The following is a 25,114-nucleotide window of genomic DNA, read 5'->3' on the forward strand; positions in this document are numbered from 1 at the left end:
TGATCTGATGTGAGTTCTTCGCATACCTCTATCTAAGTAGAACTTAGGTTAAATTCCTGCATTTCAAATAGCTGGCCATTAATAGGTTCGTTAACATATTTCACAGTGTTTTAGTCTGGAAGTCTGAGGTGTGTTTACTGATGTGTAAATTCATTTTTTAAAGGCAATGAGAAATGTCCAGAGTGACATTGAGAATGGCCTAAATAAAAATGGTGCAAAGTTGTCCTTGTCTTGCCAGCTTAGAAAGGTTATTGGCCGGGCGCGGTGGCTCAAGCCTGTAATCCCAGCACTTTGGGAGGCCGAGACGGGCGGATCACGAGGCCAGGAGATCGAGAGACGATCCCGGCTAACACGGTGAAACCCCGTCTCTACTAAAAAATACAAAAAAACTAGCCGGGCGAGGTGGCGGGCGCCTGTAGTCCCAGCTACTCGGGAGGCTGAGGCAGGAGAACGGCATAAACCCGGGAGGCGGAGCTTGCAGTGAGCTGAGATCCGGCCACTGCACTCCAGCCTGGGTGACAGAGCAAGACTCCGTCTCAAAAAAAAAAAAAAAAGAAAGGTTATTGTCATCGCTGTGTACCTGATACCATATAAAACATGCTCATCAGCTTCCAGAAAAGAAGCTCTTTATCAGATTCAAGGCCAGCTTTCATTCTAGTCTTTTTGTTTGCTTTCTCTCTACCTCAGGAACCATGGAAGTCATGTGTAATCAAGGGATGATACGGTATTTGTGTTTGTTATTTTTTTTTGACGTTTATATTTTAATCTTGAGTTTATAAATTTTTTTTGTCAAGATGTTACTATAATATTTAAGAAAATAGTATCATTCATGTTTTCATTAACCTAAAATAAGTTTTCTTCCTTACTTATCATCCTTCAGTTCTTGTCCATATTCATACGTAGCATTACTGTTCAGCAATTCATTCAACCAATATTGGATATTTATTGAGAACCTACTATGCTTCCTGTTATGTTCCTATGCCAGGCCCATAACAGGAAAAATAACTGAACAAAACAGATAAAAATCTGTGCCCTGGTAGACATTGCATTATAATAATCAGTAGGTACATGTAAGTTATGCATTCTGTTTTTTTCATGTATATTTCAAACATTTCCCCGTTTTTACTTTGTTCTCACAAATACTTTAAATGGCTGTGTAGCATGCCATCTTGTTTTTGAACCGTAATTTGCTTAATCTTTCTCCGTTGGGCATTTAAGTGAGTACCTATGTATTACAGTTGTTGGGGGACTGGTTACATTGTTGTGAATGTCTTTATGGATATGACTTTTGTGTCTGATGGGCCTTGTCCAGAGTCTGGGCTAGTTGTCAGATGATTGGGTTCCAGTCCCATTTTTTCCATTTAATATAATATGTCAGATAAGTCCCTCAGCATCTCTATGCTTGAATTTCCTCATCTGTAAAATAATGATGACACCTCCTTCACAACATTAAATGTGATGATAATGCAGATAAAGTGCCTGGAACATGAATGTTCAAACCGATTTTGCTTGGTCTTAGTAGAAGTGGGGCAAAAGCGGAGGGATGGGAATATTTCTTGTCTTGGTTCCTTAAAACACATTCTCAGGGTTGTGTGTCTTGAATCTTAGGGTAGGAGGCTACACATTGAGGATGGTTCTGGGCAATATATTGCTGACTGGTGCCTCTGAGTGTGCATATGATATTGGGTCATATACTTTGGATTATTTTACCTTCCCCTAGAGCCTCTGGTTCCCTTCTCCTGGGGCCCACCGAAAGAAAAGCAAAAATAACACAAAATGAACTTTGAATTGGAGCCAGGAAAAAGATACAGGGAAATAATAGCTTGTCTGTACCTGTATTTGTGGTTGACTACAATGTTTGATCTTATGCCTATGTTAATAGCACTACTTAGTGTTCACTTGTTTTGGGGGTTCTTGTTCTTGAGATACCTCCATACTTTAATTTTGCCTTGCTCCAATCTAATTATTTATTTATTTATTTATTTTTTGCTTTTTCTTTGCCCTTGCTGCTCTAGGAAAATTTGAAGGATTAGATTTGTCTTCCCCGAAGAGGGAAGAATTATAGGAAAGATTTGAAAAAGGTGCAGAATGAGGAGCATTTTGCTCCTCCTGAAATGTATCTGCCCTACCTTATTTCTTAAACTGGCATGAACTGTCAAAACATGAAGTTCCTTTTCTATCACAAATCTTTATAAACATTAATAATTTCCACCGGGCACAGTGGCTCACGCCTGTATTCCCAGTACTTTGGGTGGCAAGGCAGGCAGATCACCTGAGGTCAAGAGTTCAAGACCAGCCTAGCCAACATGATGAAACCCCATCTCTACTAAAAATACAGAAATTAGCTGGGCATGGTGGTGCATGCCTGTAGTTCCAGCTACTTGGGAGGCTGAGGCACGATAATCGCTTGAACCTGGGAAGCGGAGATTGCAGTGAGCTGAGATCGCACCACTGCACTCCAGCCTCGGCAACAGAGCGAGACTCTGTCTCAGAAAAACAAAAACAGACCAGGCGCGGTGGCTCACGCCTGTAATCCTAGCACTTTGAGAGGCCGAGGCGAGCGGATCACGAGGTCAGGTGATTGAGACCGTCTGGCTAACACGGTGAAACCCCGTCTCTACTAAAAATACAAAAAGTTGGCCGGGCGTGGTGGCGGACGCCTATAGTCCCAGCTACTTGGGAGGCTGAGGCAGGAGAATGGCGTGAACCCGGGAGGCAGAGCTTGCAGTGAGCCAAGGTGGCACCACTGCACTCCAGCCTGGGCAACAGAGCGAGACTCCGTCTCAAAAAAAACCATGAATGATTTCACAGTAGTGACCATGTTATTGACCATAAATAGAGAAAAATACAGGCAGGATGAGCAAGAGGTTTGTTTGGAGATTTTAACAGGAAAACAGAGCTGTTCTTATAATTGTGAAGAAAGTGTGGTCTCTATTTGGAAAAGTTGTTCTCTTTGACTAGCAGTTTCTTTTCCTGGTCAGCTCTACCTGCTCTCATGTCTTTTATTCCTTATTTTAGGCCGGTAACAGTCTCTTTAATTCTGTCGCCATCCTTTCCAGAAGTCTGTAGATAACCTTACCTCTTTTTACAAGAAATCTTTCTAATGCCGTCAAGCTTGGTTTCCTGGATTCTCTATCTTAATTGTTAGTACCACCATCCATCAACCTGGAAATAGAGGATTGACCCTCTCCTTGTTTACGTGAATCCCTCCCGGATCCCCAGTCTGTCACTCTTGCCTCTGTACCACTATGCTTATTTCTTGGTGGGTACTTACAATGTTTACCAATTAGTTATAAGCTAGGATATAAACTCTTTGAGATAGAGGTCTATATTTTTTCTTTACATAACAGCACATAGCGGAAATGCCTGGTTATGTTATGTTCTCAGTAAGTGTTGCTTTTTAATGTGTCTAAGCCCAGGCCAATAAATGCACAGTTGAAAATTTAACTCCAAACCTCTACTTCTGTGTGCTCCAGTTTGTAAACAGAAGACATTCTCTTCAAAGTACTTTTTCGTGAAGCCAGCTGACCTCCAAATAAAGGTGGTATAAACCTGGCTGGGTGCGGTGACTCACGCCTGTAATCCCAGCACTTTGGGAGGCCGAGGTGGGTGGATCCTGAGATCAGGAGATCGAGACCATCCTGGCCAACACAGTGAAACACCGTCTCTACTAAAAATACAAAAAATTAGCCGGGTGTGATGGCAGGTGCCTGTAATCCCAGCTACTTGGGAGGCTGAGGCAGGAGAATCGCTTGAATCCGTTAGGCAGAGGTTGCAGTGAGCTGAGGTCATACCACTGCACTTCAGCCTGGGCAACAGAGTGAGACTCTATCTCAAAAAAAAAAAAAAAGATGGTATAAACCTAACAGATACATGATTCCCAGCTTATGGTATATATCAGAATTAGTTTTAGCAATTCTCATATAGAAACCTGAACTTCATATAATTGTAATGAAACAATCTAGGCACAGTGGCTCACACCTGTAATCCCAGCACTTTGGGAGGCCGAGGTGGGCGGATCACTTGAGGTCAGGAGTTTGAGACCATCCTGGCCAACATGGTGAACCCTGTCGCTACACAAATATAAAAATAAGCTGGGCATGATGGTAGGCACCTATAATTGCAGCTACTTGGGAGGCTGAGGCAGGAGAATTGCTTGAACCTGGGAGGCAGAGGTTGCAAGGTTGCAGTGAGCTGAGATCACGCCACTGCACTCCATTCTGGGCGACAGAGAGAGACTCCGTCTCAAAAACAAAAAGTATATATATACACACACACACATACATATACATATATATATATATATATATATAAACAGAATCTCAAGGGGCTAGACCAAGGCATTTTACATTACATTTGCGTGGAAGTGCAGGAAAATTGTAAAATGGTTTGGGTTATTCAAGTGAAGAGGGAGGAGTGCTTGCTTTCTTTTGACTACTGAAAGGACGTGTCCAGCATTTGGAGTGTACTGGTTTTGTAACAGTAGAAGTAGGATATAAATTGCTCAGCTATACTTGCAAGTTGGATAGGCTTCCCATAGTCTTTTTGATGTCTAAATGTAACTTTATATTTCATTAATTTTCAAGAGAAGGTCTAGCCCCTGGGGTGGGAGCTATCTTCTTTTCCCCTGGCCCCACCATCAGCACTGGTCCTCTGCAAGGTTTTATATTTGAAAGCCCTCCTGCCTTTTTCCTTGGACCTGGGCAAAGCTAAGAGGAAGAAACAGCACAACTCAGTTTGAGCTTAGGAGTGGTTTTGGCAAGACTCCTGTCCTCACTCCTTCCTAATCTTCTCAAAAGAGGCTTTAGGTGACTTGGAAACTACTGGACAGATTCCATTCTAACTTTTTTAAAAATTTTTTTCATATTTTTCCTTTCTCTCCTGTCAGAACATATGAACATTCTAACTTATTTTCATGTGTGTACAAACCAACTTTTTAGTGTTTCCACTGTGCAAAGTCCTACTGTATTTTATGATCTTGTTTAAAAGAGAAGTTTATTTAGCAATAATTATAAAGAAATGAATATTCTTTAGTGAAAAAAAGATAAAAGTGGGTTCTATGCCCTTTTTGATGATGAGAAACGGGGGTTCACCATGTTGACCAGGCTGTCTTTTTTGATGATGTAGAGATGACTAATGGTATCTGTAATCTTAAATACAATGTGAATTTTACGATACTGTAGTAGAATACACCAGATTTTCTTTTGCAAATTTATTAACACTGCTACTTCAAGATGGTTGGCTGCACATGCCTTTGCCCCAACCCTGCTTCTTCTGTTTGTTTTGGTTTTCAGATGTCTGTTTAGTTTTATTTGCAATAGCCAAAAACTGGAAGCAACTCAGTATGTGAGTTGCTCAAACAGATGAATAAACAAACAGTGGCATATCCATAGAACTGCATACTTCTCAGCTAAAATAATGAGCTACTTATGTAAGCATCATTGATAAAACTAAAAAAAACAAAAATATGCCACATGAAGAAACCCAAAGGGGAGAGACAAAAACTTTATATGTCAGTCATATAAAATTCTAGAAAATGCAAACTAATCCATCATAAAGTAAATCAACAGTTGTCTGGAGGACCAAAGAGAGCAGGAGGAGAGAGATTATTAAAGGGGATAAAGTAAATTTGGGAGTGCCCTTCCATTTTTAAATACCATGAAAATGAAAGTAAAGGTACATGTAAATTAATATTAACAAACAATGGGTTGGAGTGGGGTGTTGTATGGGGACATCATTGCAAAATGTGAGCCAGTTTGTCCAAATTTTGAAAAGACCATGGACTCTGAAATGACTGATGAATGCTGGAAGAGATAAGTGTGCTGCAAATGGGGGGATTAATAAAAAAGCTGTATATAGACTAGTCATCCCTGTCCCCACTGAGTCTTTAGACCAAAAAAAAAAAAAAAACCTACATAAAAACAGAAGAAACTTATTTATTTAATTTTTTAAGACAGAGTGTTGCTCGTCCCCCAGGGTGGAGTGCAGTGGTGTGATCTCAGCTCATTGCAACCTCTGCTTCCCAGGTTCAAGCAATTCTCATGCCTCAGCCTCCTGAGTAGCTGGGACTACAGGCATGCTCCACCACACTTGGCTGATTTTTGTATTTTTAGTAGAGATGGGGTTTCACCATGTTGGCCAGGCTGGTCTTGAACTCCAGACCTCAGGTGACCCGCCTGCCTTGGCCTCCCAAAGTACTGGGATTATAGGGGCGCCTGGCCAAAACCCTTATTTTTAAGAAATGAGATAAACTGGAGAGAAATAGGACCCTTAGAGTGTGAGATTTGGCTGATCTCATTTATCATCTGGGGGCCCTTGAGTCTGGAGTAATAGCTATCTCTCATCGATCGCCCTAAAATGATATGTTCTGTTTGTGTACACAGAGCTTAGGATTCATTTTCCTGACCCCTCTTCCCTTTAAAAATTTGAAGTAATAATCAGCCGGGCACAGTGACTCACACCTGTAATCCCAGCACTTTGGGAGGCTGAGGTGGGCGAATCGTGAGGTCAGGAGATCAAGACCATCCTGGCTAACACGGTGAAACCCCGTCTCTACTAAAAATACAAAAAAATTAGCTGGGCATGGTGGCGGGCTTCTGTAGTCCCAGCTACTCAGGAGGCTGAGGCAGGAGAATGGCGTGAACCTGGGAGGTGGAGCTTGTAGTGAGCCAAGATCGTGCTACTGTGCTCCAGCCTGACAGACAGAGACTCCATTTCAAAAAAAAATTTTTTTTTTGAAGTAATAATCACATAACCTAAAACTAACCATTTAAAGTATACAATTCAGTGGCATTTAGTACATTCACAATGTTATGCAACCATCATCTTCATCTTGTTCCAGAACATTTCATTACCTCAAAAAGAAACCCAGGCTGGACGCAGTGTCTCACACCTGTAATCTCCGCACTATGGGAGGCCGAGGCAGGCGTTAGAGACCAGCTTGGCCAACATGGTGAAACCCCGTCTCTACTAAAAATACAAAAAATTCTCTGGGCGTGGTGGCGGGCACCTGTAGTCCCAGCTACTCTGGAGGCTGAGGCAGGAGAATGGTGTGAACCCGGGAGGTGGAGCTTGCAGTGAGCCGAGATCGCACCACTGCGCTCCAGCCTGGGTGACAGAGTGAGACTCCTTCTCAAAAAAAAAAAAAAAAAACAGCTGGGTGTGGTGGCACACATCTGTAATCCCAGCTACTCGGGAGGCTGAGGCAGGAGATCGCTTGAACCCGGGAGGTGGAGGTTGTGGTAAGCTGAGATTTTAAAAAGAGAGAGAGAGAGTGCACAAGTGAGCCAAGTCCGGATGCGGTGGCTCACTCCTGTAATCCCAGCACTTTGGGAGGCCGAGGCGGGCAGATCACTTGAGGTCAGGAGTTCGAGTAGGTGGGATTACAGGCGCCTGCCACCATGCCCAGCTAATTTTTTTTTTTTTTTTTTTTTTTTTTTTTGAGATGGAGTTTTGCTCTTGTTGCCCAGACTGGAGTGCAATGGCACAATCTTGGCTCACTGCAACCTCTGCCTCCCAGGTTCAAGCCATTCTCCTACCTTAGCCTCCCGAGTAACCGGGATTACAGGCACGTGCCACCACGCGCAGCTAATTTTGTATTTTTAGTAGAGATGAGGTTTCTCCATGTTGGTCAGGCTGGTCTCGAATTCCTGACCTCAGGTGATCTGCCCGCCTCAGCCTCCCAAAGTGCTGGGATTACAGGCGTAAGTCACCATGCCTGACCCTAATTTTTGTATTTTTAGTAGATATGGAGTTTCACCATGTTGGCCAGGCTGGTCTTGAATTCCTGACCTCAGGAGATTCGCCTGCCCCGGCCTCCCAAAGTGCTGGGATTGCAGGTGTGAGCCACTGCACCCAGCTGATCTCTTCTTTTTCAAATAACTTAAAGATCTCTCTGCCTTTAATATCTACCCCCTCCTTTACTTCCACTTTTTATTTTTCTGATACATCCGCTAAAAGTACCACTTTGATTATTTTGCTCTGTTGAAAAATTTAAAGTGGATTCTCCAGGCTCCAGCCTGATCTTATTGTTCCTCTCCCTAACTCATATACCTGATTTTAGCCTCCTCCAACCTATTGTCAGCATCTCCGCCCTTCTTGCAACCCTCGAGAGACTGCTAAGCCCTCCAACTTTTTAAAACCTGTCTCAGAGAAGCTGTGTCTGGCCTCTCCTGTATCCCTGTGTATCCCTGAGGGCTTGGAAGGCCTTGGCACCTTCATACGCTCTTGCGGAGGATGTGGGTGTGGTGACAAGTCTGGACCACCAGAGACAGGCAGAGAGTGGTGTTGGCGTATGGGACCTAATGCTAACACAGGTATTGTTCCAGGTTCTTAGGTGTGGAGAGAAGGAATCAGTCAAAAAAATTTCTGCCCTCAATGGGCTTTCATTCTATTCCTGTTTATGTAGTTTTATATAAACAGAAAGGTTATAAAAATAAGGTTATATGTTTCTAGCATAAAGGGGTAGCTAAGGAAAGCAGTCGATGAGGTACCAGCTCTGTCATTGAAACATGCTGTTGGAATCTGGCTTTTTCATTAAGATATGCTGGCCTCTGAAGTGCCTTCCTTTTGGAGAAGATGGTACTACCATCTTATTGGTAGTACTTGGATATTACTACCTAGCTGGTTATTTGATATTCCCTCTCTTTGCCTTCTCACAGTAGCAGTAGCTGAGACAGAGCATTGTTTCAAGTAATTTTTGGACAGGATGGGCTGTGGCTGCAGGAATGGACACAGCTTTTAGCCCTACTCTGTGCAGCTCATTTGATATCACCTCCTATCTGCATTTCTTTTGGTTGGGTTTGCTGGACATAACCTGCCTATGTGGCATTCCCCTGGAAGTCTGTTAGAGTTCTAGAAGGGGCAATAACCAGCCCTTTGTAGTAAGTACTTCTCAAAAAGTTTCCATTAAATGCACCCTAAAAGATATGCTGGCTGGGATTAACTTCACAATAATCTGGAGGGAGGAGGGGAGGGCTGGAATGGAGGCATAGTGGGTCTGGCCACCAGCTGGGTAATGGGTTTCATTATACTCTTCACTTTGGTAGATGTTTGAAGTTTTTTGTAATTAAAATATATACCCTTACGGTCAAGGAGTGATTACTTTAATATTTTTACATTATTATATTTTGTATAAATAACCTTATATTGAGTGAGGTCTTTGGTTTTTTTAGTATTGATTTTGATTATTAGAGTCCACAGCAGTTAGGACTGAATCAAGGTTAGGATGGTGAGAAGTCTTCAAATTTGTGTTTATTAATCAGATTTAAAAACATATATAACATTTGGGTACTTCAGTTACAAGTCAGCCCTCCTTCCATGTCCCTGTAAAGAAAAGTGGAAAGGGCAAAATTAGGATCAGGTGCCAGAGAGTGGGCCTTTTAGAGGCTGAGGATATTTAGGTGTGAAGTATGGGAGAAATGAAATCCTACCACTTACATTAGACTTCAGGGGTGAGCCTGGTTTAGGGTCAGAAGCCCTATGAGACTGACTACCACCACCACTACTGATGCTAATTTTGCCCCATTGTAGGCTGGTGTTTACTTACTGCTTTATCTTTGTGCTTTAACCTTCTTTCTTCCTCTTGTCCCTTTAGTACTTTCTTGCCTCCCTCCACATCATCCCTTGCCCCCCCGCCCCCAGACCCATATCCATCCGTCTTGATCTCTTTAGGCTGATTTTCCTATATCATGTCCCATTCTAGCCCAGGCCCAGAAGCTGGCCCACAGTTCACTCCCTTTCTTCATTTCTGCTTTTTAATGAGTGACCACTAGTGTTTGTTAACAAAAGTGATTGGACCACGAAATGGCAGGCTGAGGCATGAAGACCCATTCATGTAGCCTTAAAAGATTTCAGGCAGTTGGCAAGCAAGAATTTTAAATAAAAATTGAAACTACCACCTGTATTTTTTCAGGCCGTTGATGCTCACTGCCATCAGCTGCATCCTCCCTATGGCACTGGTAAGTGTGGGAAGGGCTGGTGACAGTTTTGGTGGGCTGCTGGATTTCTTTTTTCTGGGGGAAAAGTCTATTTGCAAGCTATGTTGTTAACTTGTCCTTGAGGGCTGGAGAGCCTGAACCAGCTAGAGAAGACTAAAAAGATAAAGAAGCAACTGATCACGTTCATGGATATCCTTGGGCAACTATTGTCAGGAGCAGGGGCTATTTTAGCATGTGCCTTGATCCGTATATAAAATTAGTATGTTCTGTGCACTATTTTGAATAATAAACATGCACTATCCAAGTGCTCTGGGGTGTCAAATAATAACTGTTAAATTTCCTGGAACTTGCAAAACATTTTTTCTGAAAATAGATATTGGTTGTGTACTAGAAAGGGTCCTAAATGTCATATGTGCTTACCATTTCCTTCAGTAGCAGGAATTTATCTCTCTCTGATATTTTAAGTTCTTTGTGGTCAGGGCACTCAAATGTTTGTTCCAGTGACTAATTTAAACTTCTGATAGAGACTTGCTTGAATGCGGTGGAGGGGAAGGGACTTGGTAGAAATCGGGAAATAAATTGTGGCTGTTATTAACAAACTTCAGGTGGACTTGGGATTTGTGATCTGAAAAATGATATCACAATCTGCTTGCAGTGAATAAAGTTGAAACAGAAGTTGGGCAGCAAGTCACAGAATTGCTAGTCTAAGCCCACAAGCAAATTGCTATTGGAGTTGCCTTACTTAAGATCCTGAAACCCTGCAGCCGTCTCCTTGTAGCAAGTGGGTCAGAGGACACAGAGATTCAAAGTTTTATCTTAATAAAGTAGTCTCCATTCTAAGCTGACAGTTTGATTTCAGTTCTGTAGTCTCTTAACACCTTTAGACTGTGGAAGAAAGTGCCTCCAGAACAAAATGCTGAAATTGTAGATTTGCATGCTGCTAACCATGTCAGTAACAGCGACTAAATCATTCATATTCACTTCATTACATCTCTGTGAGAAAATCTTAGCATTATTGGCCCACAGCCTGGATTTCCCCCTGGTCTTCATCCTCCATTCCTCAGCCCTGCTTGTGAAGCAGGCATAGAATTGTGTGACCATTTACTATGTTCTTCATTTAAAAAGCAGAAAGGAGAACTTGACTCCCAAGCAGCTGTCTACTCTAGGTTTCCAGGCCAGTGTAACCAACTGGTAACTACTGAACATGTTTTGAGGGCCTGTGTCAGATAGTATTTTCCAAAAGTCATGAACAAACACATTGTCATCCTCTATAGTATATGCATTTTAGAGTTTCAGTCAAAAACAGACTATAGAGCATGACAGAAGGTGTTTGCTCATGACCTTTGGAAAATACAAATGACCATAAACAAAGTCCTTTTTGACATGCATGTAGCACATGCTTTCTGAAGTAAAGATCTGGAAGCCATCTGAGAGTATTGACATTGTAAATGCAATGGCAAAACATAGCCATATTGGATTGAGGGCTATGGGTAATGCAGAGCAGTGTGTAGGGTAAATGAGAACAGAGGAGAGAGAGCTCACTTCAAGCTGGAAAGAGAGCTCCCCAGTAGCATCTCACCCATTGTGGTGCAGGTTTGGAGGACTCAGGGAAAGTGGGAAGATGGGCTGCACTTAGTCTCTGCTCAGACCCCATCTTTGACTCTGTGAAAACCTTCTCTGGACTACCCAGAAACTTGAGGGTACCCTTCACTCTTCAGTAAACTTTTTGCTTGCCCCCACTTCTCTATCTTGCTCATACACTTTCCTTCCCTAGCTCCCGGTAAAATGAGAGAGTTCTTATCTTTGGGGCTAATGTTCATACTAAGGGGCAGGCACAAATGTGATTGCCCAAAGATAGTCTGGGGAGTGAGAAGGCAGGCCTAAAAGCTGTGCCTGTGGAAAAGTGATATTTAAGGAGCTGACTGAATGGGAGCAGAACATCCAGTGGAATACTCAGAAGCCTTGGTCAGGGAGATCAAGAAAGCCAGAGAAAGCTGCACATGGTGGCTCATGCCTGTAATCCCAGCTCTTTGGGAGGCTGAGTTGGGGGGATCACCTGAGGTCGGGAGTTTGAGACCAGCCTGACCAAAATGGAGAGACCACATCTCTACTAAAAATACAAAATTAGCTGGGCGTTGTGTAGCGCATACCTATAATCCCAGCTACTCAGAGGCTGAGGCAGGAGAATCGCTTGAACCTGGGAGGTGGAGGTTGCGGGTAGCTGACTTCGCGCCATTGCACTCCAGCCTGGACAACAAGAGGAAAACTCCATCTCAAAAAAAAAAAGAGGAAAAAAAAGAAAGCCAAAGAATATGGTAAAGTTATCAGCATTATAGGTCTATATGGAAATGACTTTATACTAGCACTATTAGACTACTCTATAGTGTATACGGTCAGCTAACCTTAGTGAAAACTGTGTTAAAACTGTATAGCAGAATTTGTTATTCTGAGGATTGTAAATAAAAAGTCAAAGTATACTATCTGATGCAGTAATGTAAGGGTCAACCCTTCGTATATTGTGACATTTGATAATGTGAGTGATTGCCATTGAATTAAATTTGACAAACTTTCCGCCCTTTTATTATGAAAAATTTTAAAGAGCTTTGAATAATTGTACAGTGGACATTCATATACTGTACCATCTAGATTATATAATTGCTAATCTGTTGCTGCATTTGCTTCATCATTTATCTGTCCAGTCAACTCATTTTTGAAACAGCTCTATTGAAGTTTTACGTGCCATTAAACTCATCCATTTTATTCATTTTATTTTATTTTATTTTATTTTATTTTATTTTTTGAGACGGAGTCTTGCTCTGTCAACCCAGGCTAGAGTGCAGTGGCGCGATCTCGGCTCACTGGAAGCTCTGCCTCCCAGGTTCACACCATTCTCCTGCCTCAGCCTCCTGAGTGACTGGGACTACAGGCGCCCACCACCACACCCGGCTAATTTTTTTGTATTTTTAGTAGGGATGGGGTTTCACCGTGTTAGCCAGGATGGTCTCGATCTCCTGACCTCGTGATCTGCCAGCCTCGGCCTCCCAAAGTGCTGGGATTACAGGTGTGAGCCACTGCAACTGGCCGCCTTTTTATTTTATTTTTTGAGACGGAATTTTTGCTCTTGTTGCCCAGGCTGGAGTGCAATGGCACGATCTCGGCTCACTGCAACCTTTGCATCCCAGGTTCAAGCAATTCTCCTGCCTCAGCCTCCCAAGTAGCTGGGATCACAGGCTTGTGCCACCACGCCTGGCTAATTTTGTATTTTTAGTGCTAATTTTGTATTTTTAGTAGAGATGGGGTTTCTCCACGTTGGTCAGGCTGATCTGGGACTCCCAACCTCAGGTGATCCACCAACCTTGGCCTCCCAAATTACTGGGGTTACAGACATGAGCCACCACGCCCGGCCCAACTCATCCATTTTAAAGTGTACCATTATTTGAGTTTTACTAAATGTAAACAACTATGTAGTCATTACCACAGTCCCAGTTTTAGAACATTTCATCACCTAAAATATTCCCCTGTGTTCATTTATAGTTGATTCCCGTTCCCAAGTGACTGCTGATCTTCTGTCTCAATAGTTTTGCCTTTTCTAGCAATTTCATACAATTCGAATTATACAATATGTAGTCTTTTGTTGCCTGGTTCTTTCTCTTAGCTTAATGGTTGAGGTTCATCCATATTGTATCATGCATCAGTAGTGTGTTCTCTTATATTTGCTGAATAATGATTTTCCATTGTATGGATATGCCACATTTTGTTTACCCATTCATTTATAAGTTGATGGACATTGGGTTGTTTCTAATTTTGGGCTACTACGCAGTATGCTGCTGTGACCATTCATGTCCAGGGCTTAATATGGCCATGTGTTTTCATTTCTGTTGTATAGATATCTAGGATTGGGATTGCTGGGTCACATGGTAAGTGTATGTTTAACTTTTTTTTTTTTTTTTTTTGAGACGGAGTCTTGCTCTGTCGCCCAGGCTGGAGTGCAGTGGCGCGATCTCAGCTCACTTCAAGCTCCACCTCCCGGGTTCATGCCATTCTCTTGCCTCTCAGCCTCCTGAGTAGCTGGGACTACAGGCGCTCGCCACCATGCCTGGCTAATTTTTTGTGTTTTTAGTAGAGTTGGAGGTTTCACTGTGTTAGCCAGGATTGTCTCGATCTCCTGACTTTGTGATCTGCCTGCCTTGGCCTCCCAAAGTGCTGGGATTACAGGCGTGAACCACCGCGCTCAGCCATGTTTAACATTTTAAGAAATAAACTGTTTTCCAAGGTGGCTCTACTGCTTTACATGCCTACTGGCATTATGTAAGGGTTGCAGTTATAATCATTCTAGTGAGTGTGAAGTGTAGTATCTTGTGGTTTTAATTTGCATTCCCTAATGATGAGTGTCATTAATCATTAATGTAATTAATGATCTTTCCTCGTGCCTATTTGCTATTCATACATTTATTTTTCGTGGTGAAATGTCTGTTCAAATACTTTGTTTTTAAAAATTGCATTTTGTGCCTTATTGAGTTCTAAGAGAGAATTCTTTATATAGTTTGAATAATTTTTTCAGATGTATGATTTGCAGATACTTTCTCCCATCCTATTACCTGTCTCTTCCATTTTCTTTTTTTCTCTTTTTTTACTCCATCTAGTTCTGCTTCCTACTTTTCCATTTTCTAAATGGTGTCTTTTGAAGAGTAAAAGCTTAATTTTGATGAAGTCAAGTTTATCTTTATTTTCTTTTTTTTTTTTAATTTTTCTTTTAAGGATTGTGCTTTTAGTGTCATATCTAGAAATCTTTGCCTAAACTAAGGTCACAATTTTCTTCTGTGTTTTCTTCTAGCAATTTTATAGTTTTAGGTTTTACATTTAGATATGTGAACTCTTTTGAGTTATTTTTTGTGTGGTATGAAGTAATGGTCTATGTTCTGTGTTTTGTTTGTTTTGTATAAACAATTATTCAATTGTTCCAGAACCATTTGTTGAAAATACTTTTTTTCTCCATTGAATTACATTGGCACCTTTGTTGAAAATTTACCATACATATATGAGTTTCCTTTCAGACTCTGTTTTGTTCTGTTGATCTATATGTCTGTCCCATTTTTTTCTTTTTTTAATCTTTTTTTACTCCATCTAGTTCTACTTCCTACTTTTCCATTTTCTAAATGATATCTGTTGAAGAATAAAAGCTTAATTTTGATGAAGTCCAGTATCTCCACGGTCTTGATTACTGTACATAACTTTATAGTAAGTCTTGAATTTACTATAGTAAGTCTTTCAACTTTGCTCTTTTCTTTCAAGACTGCTTTGGATATTCTGGATCCTTTACATTTCTACAGATTTTACAATCAACTATTTAATTTTGTTTAAAAGTTTGTGATTTTGATTGGGATTTTCATTTTGATTGGTTTTGATTGCTGTGTTCAAAATCTGTAGCTGTGCTGCCCGATATGGTAGCTATGTGTGGCCATTGCTGATTTGAAATACAGTCAGTTTGAATTGAGACGTGCCATAAGTCTAAAATACACACTGGACTTAGAATGAAACAAAGGATAAAAATAGATTATCATGCTTTTTTATGTGTTACCTGTTGAAATAATACAATTTCGGATATATTAGGTTAAATAAAATAAATTATTAAAATTCGCCCATTTAATTTTTTAATTTTCTGCTATATAGAAATACTTTTTTGGCTCTTTCTTTGAATTCTAACATTTGGTTTTTGTATATATTGACTTTGTATTTTCTTTCTTTTTTTTTTTTTTTTTAATTTTTACTTTGTGACAGTGTCTTCCTCTGTCACCCAGGCTGGAGTACAGTAGAGCTATCATGGTTCACTGCAACCTCAACCTCCCGGGTTCAAGTAATCCTTCTACCTCAACTTCCCAGGTGGATGGAACAACAGATGCATGTCACCATGCCCAGCTGATTTTTTGTACTTTTTGTAGAGACAGGGTTTTGCCATGTTGCCTTGGCTGGTCTTGAACTCCTGGGCTCAAGCAATTTGCCTGCCTTAGTCTCTCAAAGTGCTGAGATTACAAGCATGAGCCAGTGTACCAGGCCAACTTTGTATTTTTTTACCTTAGTAAATTAATAAATTCATTTATTAGTGCTTTTTTGTTTGTTTGTTTGTTTCCCAGAGTTTCGCTCTTGTTGTCCAGGCTGCAGTGCAATGGCAAATTTTTAAATTAAGGATTTTTGTGTCTATGTCTGTGAAATATTGGGATTTTTTTTCTTGGTTATGTTTTATCATGGTTATGCTAACCTCATAAAATGAGTTTGGGAGAAATGTCCCTGTCTTCTGTAGTTTCTAAAAGTATTTTTGTAAAATTAGTGTTGATAGAATTCACCAGTAAAATCCCTGGGCCTGGAATTTGGTGGGATGGGTTTTGATCATGAATTCCATGTCTTCACTAGATAAACAGCTGCTCAGTTTTTCTTTTTCATTTTGTGTCGTTGTTGGTATTTTTCAAAGAACATGTTAATTTCATTTAAGATGTCAATTTTATTAGAATTAGGTTGTTCATAACATTTTCTTATTTCCCTTTTAATGTCTTACTGTAAAGAATTGTAGGGGGTGGTCCATCTTCTACCTCTGTTATGGGTAATTTGTTTTCTCTTTTTTCCTAGTTGTTCTGTTTTATCAACTTTGTTGATTTTTTTTTTTTTTGAGACGGAGTCTCGCTCTGTCGCCCAGGCTGGAGTGCAGTGGCCAGATCTCAGCTCACTGCATGTTCCGCCTCCCGGGTTTACGCCATTCTCCTGCCTCAGCCTCCCGAGTAGCTGGGACTACAGGCGCCCGCCACCTCGCCCGGCTAGTTTTTTGTATTTTTAGTAGAGACGGGGTTTCACCGTGTTAGCCAGGATGGTCTCGATCTCCTGACCTCGTGATCCGCCCGTCTCGGCCTCCCAAAGTGCTGGGATTACAGGCTTGAGCTACCGCGCCTGGCCTGATATTTTTAAAGAATCCATTTTTAGACTTAATTTTTGCTGTTACTTGCTTTGGATTTTCTTTCTTTCTCTTTTTAATCGTCACTGTTTTCTTCTTTTTACTTCATTTTAACGTAGTCATCTTTTTCTAGCTTCCCTTTTTTTTAGTTATAATACACAGCTGTGACTAAATGTTTCTAGCTTCTTAGGTTAGATCCTTATGTCTTTGATTTTTGGACCTATTTTAGCATATACGTTTACAGTTTTCAATTTTCATGTAGGCATATTAGCTGCATCTCACAAATTTCATTATGTGGTATTTTCATTATTCAGTTCAAAACATTTTCTAATTTCTCTTTTGATTCCTGCTTTGACACAGGGTTCTATAGAAGTATGTTCTTTAATTTCTAAATGTACGCTACAAAGAAGGGCGTTATTGGTAGCTGACAGTTACGAGAAACATATTGGGGTTCTGGAATCATTCAGTAAATTGCTGTGGGGAGGGATTAGGTGGTGGTTCCTGAAGACTGTCTTCTACTAAGGCATATAAAGTTTGTCCTGTCAATACTGGAGAGCAGTGACGGGTTTTAAACAAGGTAGGAACTGATCCTGGCAGGAGTTAAGGGATCTGCAAGAATTGTGGTGTTATTACTGTTGCATAAGGGTGTCAGGAAGCTCATCCTAAGGATGATGGAGTGGAAGGGATATACATTAAGATGCCTTTGCATGTGAGTGAGGCCCTTCTGATGGGAGTGTGGAGGAGAGGAAGAACTAGAGATTGGACAGTGGAGTGGTGATGATGGGAGAGGGTAAAGTGGTTAAGGAAGAGTGAGACATGGTGGAAAAGGCCAACAGTCCTACCTTGAGAGGAGTGGGAATGTGGTGCCCTCCACTGACAAGATGGGGATACAAGAGGAAGAGCACAGAGTACCTGAACAGGTGCTGCAAAAGACATCATAGAAATCATGAGGGGGTCATTAAGGCAGAGGGAAGTTAAGTGTCTGATTCTATCAGCAAGATAAGGTATGAGAAATGTTTCAGTTTGGCAACAAGGGGGTTTATATTGCCTGGTGTAAAATATCTTAGTATTTCTACTGTCAGCAATTTTTGTTTTTGAAATGGAGTCTTGTTCTTGTCACCCAGGCTGGAGTGCAGTGGTGCAGTCTTGGCTCGCTGCAACCCCTGCTGCTTGAGTTCAACTGATTCTCATGCCTCAGCCTCCCAAGTAGCTGGGATTACAGGGGCCCACCACTATGCCCAGCTAATTTTTGTATTTTTAGTAGAGACAGGGTTTCACTATGTTGGCCAGGCTGATCTCGAACTCCTGACCTCAGGTGATCTGCCTGCCTTGGCCTTCCAAAGTGCTGGGATTACAGGTGTAAGCCACCGTGCCCGGCCAGCAATTCTGAATAGATTGAAATTCATCAATTGAAATCAACATCTTATCAAATTATGAGCCAAATTGAATTAAAATCAGAAATAATCTGAATTTTTTATTTCTGATTTTGGCAGTTAGACTCCATAAACTTTCAAAAGTATTATAATTATTAAACATGATTATTCATTTTCTTTTTTTTTTTTTTAAGACGGAATCTTGCTCTGTCGCCCAGGCTGGAGTGCAGTGACGCGATCTCGGCTCACTGCAAGCTTCGCCTCTCGGGTTCACGCCATTCTCCTGCCTCAGCCTTCCGAGTAGCTGGTACTGACTACAGGCACCTGCCACAATGCCCGGATAATTTTTTGTATTTGTAGTAGAGATAGGGTTTCACCGTGTTAGCCAGGATGATCTCGATCTCCTGATCTCGTGATCCCACCACCTCTGCCTCCCAAAGTGCTGGGATTACAGGCATGAGCCACCACGCCCAGCCATTATTCATTTTCTTGAAACACAGTCTTGCTGTGTCACCCCAGCTGGAGTGTCGTAGCGTGATCATGGCTTACTGCAGCCTCCACCTCCTCGGCTCAAGCTATCCTCCTACCTTAGCCTCCTAAGTAGCTAGGACTACAGACACATGCCACCATGCGCAGCTAATAAAAAAAAAATGTTTTGGCTGGGCGTGGTGGCTCATTCCTGTAATCCCAGTATTTTGGGAGGCCGAGGCGGGTGGATCACCTGAGGTCACAGTTTGAGACCAGCCTGGCCAACATGTTGAAACGCCGTCTCTATTAAAATACAAAAATTAGCTGGGCGTGGTGGCAGGCGCCTGTAATCCCAGCTACTCAGGAGGCTGAGGCAGAGGTTGCAGTGAACCAAGATCGCGCCATTATGTTCCAGCCTGGGGACAAGAGCGACACTTCATCTCAAAAAAAAAAAAAAAAGGCCGGGCGTGGTGGCTCACGCCTGTAGTCTGAGCATTTTGGGAGTCAGGAGATGGAGACCATCCTGACTGACACGGTGAAACCCCGTCTCCACTAAACAATACAAAAAATTAGCCAGGCATGGTGGCGGGCACCTATAGTTCCAGCTACTTAGGAGGCTGAGGTGGGAGAATGGTGTGAACCCTGGAGGCAGAGCTTGCAGTGAGCCGGGATTGCGCTACTGCACTCCAGTCAGAGCAACAGAGTGAGACTCCGTCTCAAAAAAAAAAAAAAAGATTTTTTGTAGATACAGGATCTCACTATTTGCCCAGGCTGGTCTCAAACTCCTGAATTCAAGCAATCCTCCCAACTTGACATCCCAGAGTGCTGAGATTACAGGCTTGAGCCACCACACCCAGCCCGTAACTATTCTTTACTCATGGTTTTGTGAATGTACAAAGTGACTGTCAAAGAAATTCTACCATCTTAGGGTTTGCTCTTTAAACAGGGATGAGATTTCCTCTGGGGAATAGTGGAAATGAATTGGAGAGTGGGTTTGCTGGAAACAGTAGCCTAATGAATGGCACCCTCTTTGGCCTATTGAGGGTGTCTATTGAATGGCATCCTTTTTTTGGCCCTTGAGATGGAGGGAACAATAGATACCTTTTTTATCTCTCTAATCAGAGACTCAGATTACTCAGTAATTATCTTGAGACTCCTTTTGGACAGGAAACTTTCTAGTTCTTAATTTCTAGTTTTTTTCCTCAGTTAATGTTTCTAGAAATAGAAAAAGCATTCATAGTGCCGGGCTTGGTGGCTCATGCCCATAATCCCAGCACTTTGGGAGGCCGAGGCAGGGTGATCACTTGAGGTCAGGAGTTTGAGACCAGCCTGGCCAACGTGGTGAAATCCCATCTCTAGTAAAAATACCAAAAATACCTGGGCGTGGTGGTGACTGCCTGTAATCCCAGCTACGTGGGAGGCTGAGGCAGGAGAATCACTTGAACCTGAGAAGCAGAGGTTGCAGTGAGCCAAGGTTGCGCCACTGCGCTCTAGCCTGGGTGACAGAATGAGACTCCATCTCAACAGAAAAGAAAAAGCATTCATAAATATATAAGACTTTTAATCCTTTGACTACCTGTTGATCTAATAGAACTGCAAGTTTATTCTGAACACTGCATTGGTCACATGTGTTCCTTCCAAGTCATTAGTCTTTTTTTTGGCTTACATTGGTTACTACCTGGATCCACTTTTCTTTTGGAAAAGATTTGGCCTTTTCTTTATAAGTTGTCTTGATAATACTTAGTCTTAACTACCAACAGGTTGTTAGCTCCTTGATTAAAACAGCCCAGCAAGAGCTCATCTTGATTCTACTGAAAGGTTTTCTCTCCACAATTGAACAAATTATAAAGGGTAACAAGGGGACGGGGTGAAGGACTCAGTTGTGAAAGTGTTGACTGTGATAGATTCTAAATGTATCATTGAGCTCTTCCGAGCATTAAAGACTGATGGTGTTAGGCCGGGCGCGGTGGCTCAAGCCTGTAATCCCAGCACCTTGGGAGGCCGAGACGGGCGGATCACAAGGTCAGGAGATCGAGACCATCCTGGCTAACCCGGTGAAACCCCGTCTCTACTAAAAAATACAAAAAAAAAAAAAAAAAAACTAGCCAGGCGAGGTGGCGGGCGCCTGTAGTCCCAGCTACTCGGGAGGCTGAGGCAGGAGAATGTCATAAACCCGGGAGGCGGAGCTTGCCGTGAGCTGAGATCCGGCCACTGTACTCCAGCCTGGGCGACAGAGCGAGACTCTGTCTCAAAAAAAAAAAAAAGACGGATGGTGTAAATATTAATTTGTTCCTTAGAAAGCTCAGCTGTTGTCACTCAGACAGATTTTTACCTTTAATCTGGCTTAATATTGTTTAGAAGATTTGTCTTGGCCCTTCCGCCAGGAGGCCAAGATGGCTCAAGGTGGCCACTGGTTCCTCTGGAAAGCTGCTGGGGAGTTGAGATGGGGTTTCAGTCAGTTCTCTCTTGTGACCCAAATCAGGCAGAAGGTGGCCTCCTTGCTGAGACTACCTTTTTAGAATATATTTTTCTAGAGTATCATTTTCTCATTGTTTCTCTCCATCTCTGTGCTGCTTTTGCCCAGAGGGCTCTGGGGAATCTGGCTTTCCCATAGATCCTTCCTGGTGTCCATTACTGGATGAGGTGCAGTGACACTACATTTTCCCTTTAATTAGTGGTCTCAGAATTTCATCAGATTCGTAGTAGATTTTTGAGGGAGAGAGTCTCCAATCTTCTATGTACTATCAACCTAATACAGGTAATTATCTTCTTTACTTTTTTTTTTTTTTTCTTTTTTTTGAGACAGAGTCTCACTCTTTCTCCCAGACTGGAGTGCATGGTACCATGTCGGCTCATTGCACCTCCATCTCCTGGGTTCAAGCGATTCTCCTGGCTCAACTTCCAAATAGCTAGGATTACAGGCGCCCACCAGAACACTCAGCTAATTTTTATATTTTTAGTAGAGACGGGGTTTCACCATGTTGGCCAGGCTGGTCTCAAACTCCTGACCTCAGGTGATCAGCCTGCCTCTGCCTCCCAAAGTGCTGGGATTACAGAAGGGAGCCACTACGCCCGGCCTTTTTTTTTTTTTTTTTTTTTTTTTAAAAAGAGACGGGGTTTTGCTGTGTTGCCAGACTGGCTGTGGTGTCAAACTCCTGGGCTTAGCAATTCTCCCGCCTCAGCCTCCTGAGTAGCTGGGACCACAGGCATGAACCACTATGCCTGGCAGTCACCTCCACCTTGATGTGGGGGTCCCAGTAGTGTCTCTTACAGAAGGCTGCTGGGAGATGCATAGAGCTGACGTGTGTGTGTGTGTGTGTGTGTGTATTTATTTATTTTTTTGAGATGGAGTCTTGTTCTATCACCCAGGCTGGAGTGCAGTGGCACAATCTCAGCTCACTGCAACCTCCACCTCCCGGGCTCAAGCGATTCTCCTTCCTCAGCCTCTTGATTACCAAGTAGTTGGGATTACAGGTGCCTGCCACTATGCCCAGCTAATTTTTGTGTTTTTATTAGAGACAGGGTTTCACCATGTTGGCCACAACTTAGCTGGTCTCTTTTTTTTTTTTTTTGAGACGGAGTCTCGCTCTGTGGCCCAGGCTGGAGTGCAGTGGCGCGATCTCGGCTCACTGCAAGCTCCGCCTCCCGGGTTCACGCCATTCTCCTGCCTCAGCCTCCCGAGTAGCTGGGACTACAGGCGCCCACAACCGCGCCCGGCTAATTTTTTGTATTTTTAGTAGAGACGGGGTTTCACCGTGGTCTCGATCTCCTGACCTTGTGATCCGCCCGCCTCGGCCTCCCAAAGTGCTGGGATTACAGGCGTGAGCCACCGCGCCCGGCCGCTGGTCTCTAATTCTTGATGTCAAGTGATCTGCCCGCCTCGGCCTCCCAAAGTGCTGGGATTATAAGCATGAGCCACCGTGCCTATCCTATCCTATATGTATTGATGTACTCTTGGCTGTTGCCATTAAAAGAATAGATTTACACCTCTCCACTGTCCATTTTATAAAGTGGTAGGCCTATCTCCCTTCCAATTATTTGTTCTCACCAGAACTCAGCTCTGCTGGGGTATTCTGAGTTGGTCATTAGCAGACTTATAGTCATCAGGAAATTCTTGGCTTCAGTAGAGGGTTATGTTGTTATCTGTAGGTGAGCTTTACCTAGTGTGTTAATTCTGAGGCTTCATTGTGGCTGTTAGTGCTGTTGAAATCAAGAGATCAGTGTTAAACTTTCTTGACCTTTCTAATGAAACAGCAAAATTTTATTTTAAATCCACAGGTTAAAGACATATCATTTAAATAATGAGCATTTGTTGAGTGGCTACTCAGTGTGCCATCTGTTTCTGGGCTTTGTGGATCTGTAAGTCAACCTGACCCCTGTTATTAGCGTAAAGTGCCCAGCTGTAGTGAAAAAAAGGTGGCAGCTATTGGACATGGTCAGAATTCCTCTGAGTTTCCTAGGTGGCGTAGTATCTTTGCTAGGACTTGGTGGTCATGCATAATGAGACATGTAGAAGTCAGAACAGAAAGCATGGTGTAAGGCTGATTGGGCCCCTCTGGGTATGAGAAGAAAGAAAAGCTTCCAGCAAGGAGTTCATCTAAAGCAGTATCCCTCCATGGTGTTTTTTTGTTTGTTTGTTTTTTGTTTTTTTTTTTGAGACGGAGTCTTGCTCTGCTGTCGCCCAGGCTGGAGTACAGTGACGTGATCTCAGCTCACTGCAACCTCCGCCTCCTGGGTTCAGGCGATTCTCCTGCCTCAACTTCCCAAGTAACTGGGACTACAGGCGCCCACTACCACACAGCTAATTTTTGTATTTTTAGTAGCGACGGGATGTCACCATATTAGCCAAGCTGGTCTTGATCTCCTGACCTTGTGATCCACCCGCCTCGGCCTTCCAAAGTGCTGAATTACAGGTGTGAGCCACTGCACCTGGCCCCACTTCATGTTTTTTAAAACTATTTGAGGGGTAAACTGACCTAGATTGGAAACAGAGCAGGTCAAAACTCCTGTGCTGCAGGAGGATCACTCGAGACCAGGAGTTTGAGACCAGCCTGAGCAATATAATGAGCTCCTCTCTATAACAACAACAACAAATTAGCTGGGGGTGGTGGTATGGGCTTGTAGTCTTAGCGTCTTGGGAGGCTGAGGTGAGAGTATTGCTCGAACCCAGGAGTTCTTGGTTACAGTGAGCAATGATCATGCCACTGCATTCTAACCTGTACAATAAAACAAGACCCTGTCTGTGAAAAACAGAACAAAAAACCCTTGTGCTCATCAGTAGTAGGATCGTGTCTGTGAACAGCCACCGTACTGTAGCCTGGACAACATAGCCTCATCTCTATTTTTAAAAATAGGCTGGGCACGGTGGCTCATGCCTGTAATCCCAGCACTTTGGGAGGCTGAGGCTGGTGGATCATGAGGTCAGGAGTTCAAGACCAGCCTGGCCAAGATGGTGAAACCCCGTCTCTACTAAAAATACAAAAATTGGCCGGGTGCGGTGGCTCACGCCTGTAATCCCAGCACTTTGGGAGGCCGAGGCGGGCGGATCACGAGGTCAGGAGATCAAGACCACCGTGGCTAACACGGTGAAACCCCATCTCTACTGAAAAATACAAAAGAAAAATTAGCTGGGCGTGGTGGCGCCTATACTCCCACCTACTTGGGAGGCTGAGGCAGGAGAATGGTGTGAACCCGGGAGGTGGAACTTGCAGTGAGCCGAGATTGCACCACTGCACTCCAGCCTGGGCAACAGAGAGAGACTCCTTCTCAAAAAAAAAAAAAATTGACGTGGTGGCGGGCGCCTGTAATCCCAGCTACTTGGGAGGCTGAGGCAGAGAATTGCTTGAATCCGGGAGGCGGAGGTTGTAGTAAGTCAAGATCATACCACTGCACTCCAGCCAGGGCGACAGAGGGAGACTGTCTCAAAAAAAAAAAAAAAAGGGCTGGGCTCAGTGGTTCACACCTATAATCTCTGCACTTTGGGAGGCCGAGGCAGGCAGATTGCTTGCGCTTAGGAGTTGAGGAGTAAACTAGGCAACATGGAGAAACCATGTCTCTACAAAATTTTTTTATTATTATTATTTTTTTTTTGAGACAGAGTCTCGCTCTGTCGCCCAGGCTGGAGTGTAGTGGCCGGATCTCAGCTCACTGCAAGCTCCGCCTCCCGGGTTCGGGCCATTCTCCTGTCTCAGCCTCCTGAGTAGCTGGGACTACAGGCGCCCGCCACCTCGCCCGGCTAGTTTTTTGTATTTTTTAGTAGAGACGGGGTTTCACCGTGTTATCCAGGATGGTCTCGATCTCCTGACCTAGTGATCCACCCGTCTCGGCCTCCCAAAGTGCTGGGATTACAGGCTTGAGCCACCGCGCCCGGCCTCTCTACAAAATTTTAAAAAATT

The 25,114-nt window shown here is 43.0% G+C and overlaps 1 protein-coding gene and 1 long non-coding RNA gene across 43 annotated transcripts in view; one reads left to right on the top strand and one right to left on the bottom strand.

Moving 5' to 3' along the window:
* The window catches only part of ARIH2 (ariadne RBR E3 ubiquitin protein ligase 2), a 72,093-nt gene that overhangs the window by 18,058 nt on the left and 28,921 nt on the right, over positions 1-25,114 (top strand). For 23 of the 42 annotated variants that reach the window (XM_077992782.1, XM_077992780.1, XM_077992786.1 and 20 more), the window contains one exon: positions 9,914-9,959. The exons of 14 other annotated variants lie outside the window; for them this stretch is intronic. In XM_077992782.1, coding sequence (XP_077848908.1) covers positions 9,921-9,959 — 39 coding nt within the window. In that variant the 5' untranslated portion in view covers positions 9,914-9,920. Of the gene's footprint in view, positions 1-651; positions 725-9,913; positions 9,960-13,824; positions 13,856-25,114 lie in introns of those variants that run through there. 5 more of the 42 variants (XM_077992789.1, XM_077992791.1, XM_077992777.1 and 2 more) reach the window with 4 other exon arrangements.
* On the bottom strand, positions 1,847-23,569 carry LOC144339184 (uncharacterized). The gene is made up of 2 exons (XR_013413943.1): positions 23,480-23,569; positions 1,847-2,377 (listed from the first exon to the last, which is right to left on the bottom strand). It is a non-coding gene; the product is annotated as an uncharacterized LOC144339184 (long non-coding RNA).

Source organism: Macaca mulatta, chromosome 2 (genome assembly GCF_049350105.2).
Source record: "Macaca mulatta isolate MMU2019108-1 chromosome 2, T2T-MMU8v2.0, whole genome shotgun sequence".
NCBI classification, from domain to species: domain Eukaryota; kingdom Metazoa; phylum Chordata; class Mammalia; order Primates; family Cercopithecidae; genus Macaca; species Macaca mulatta.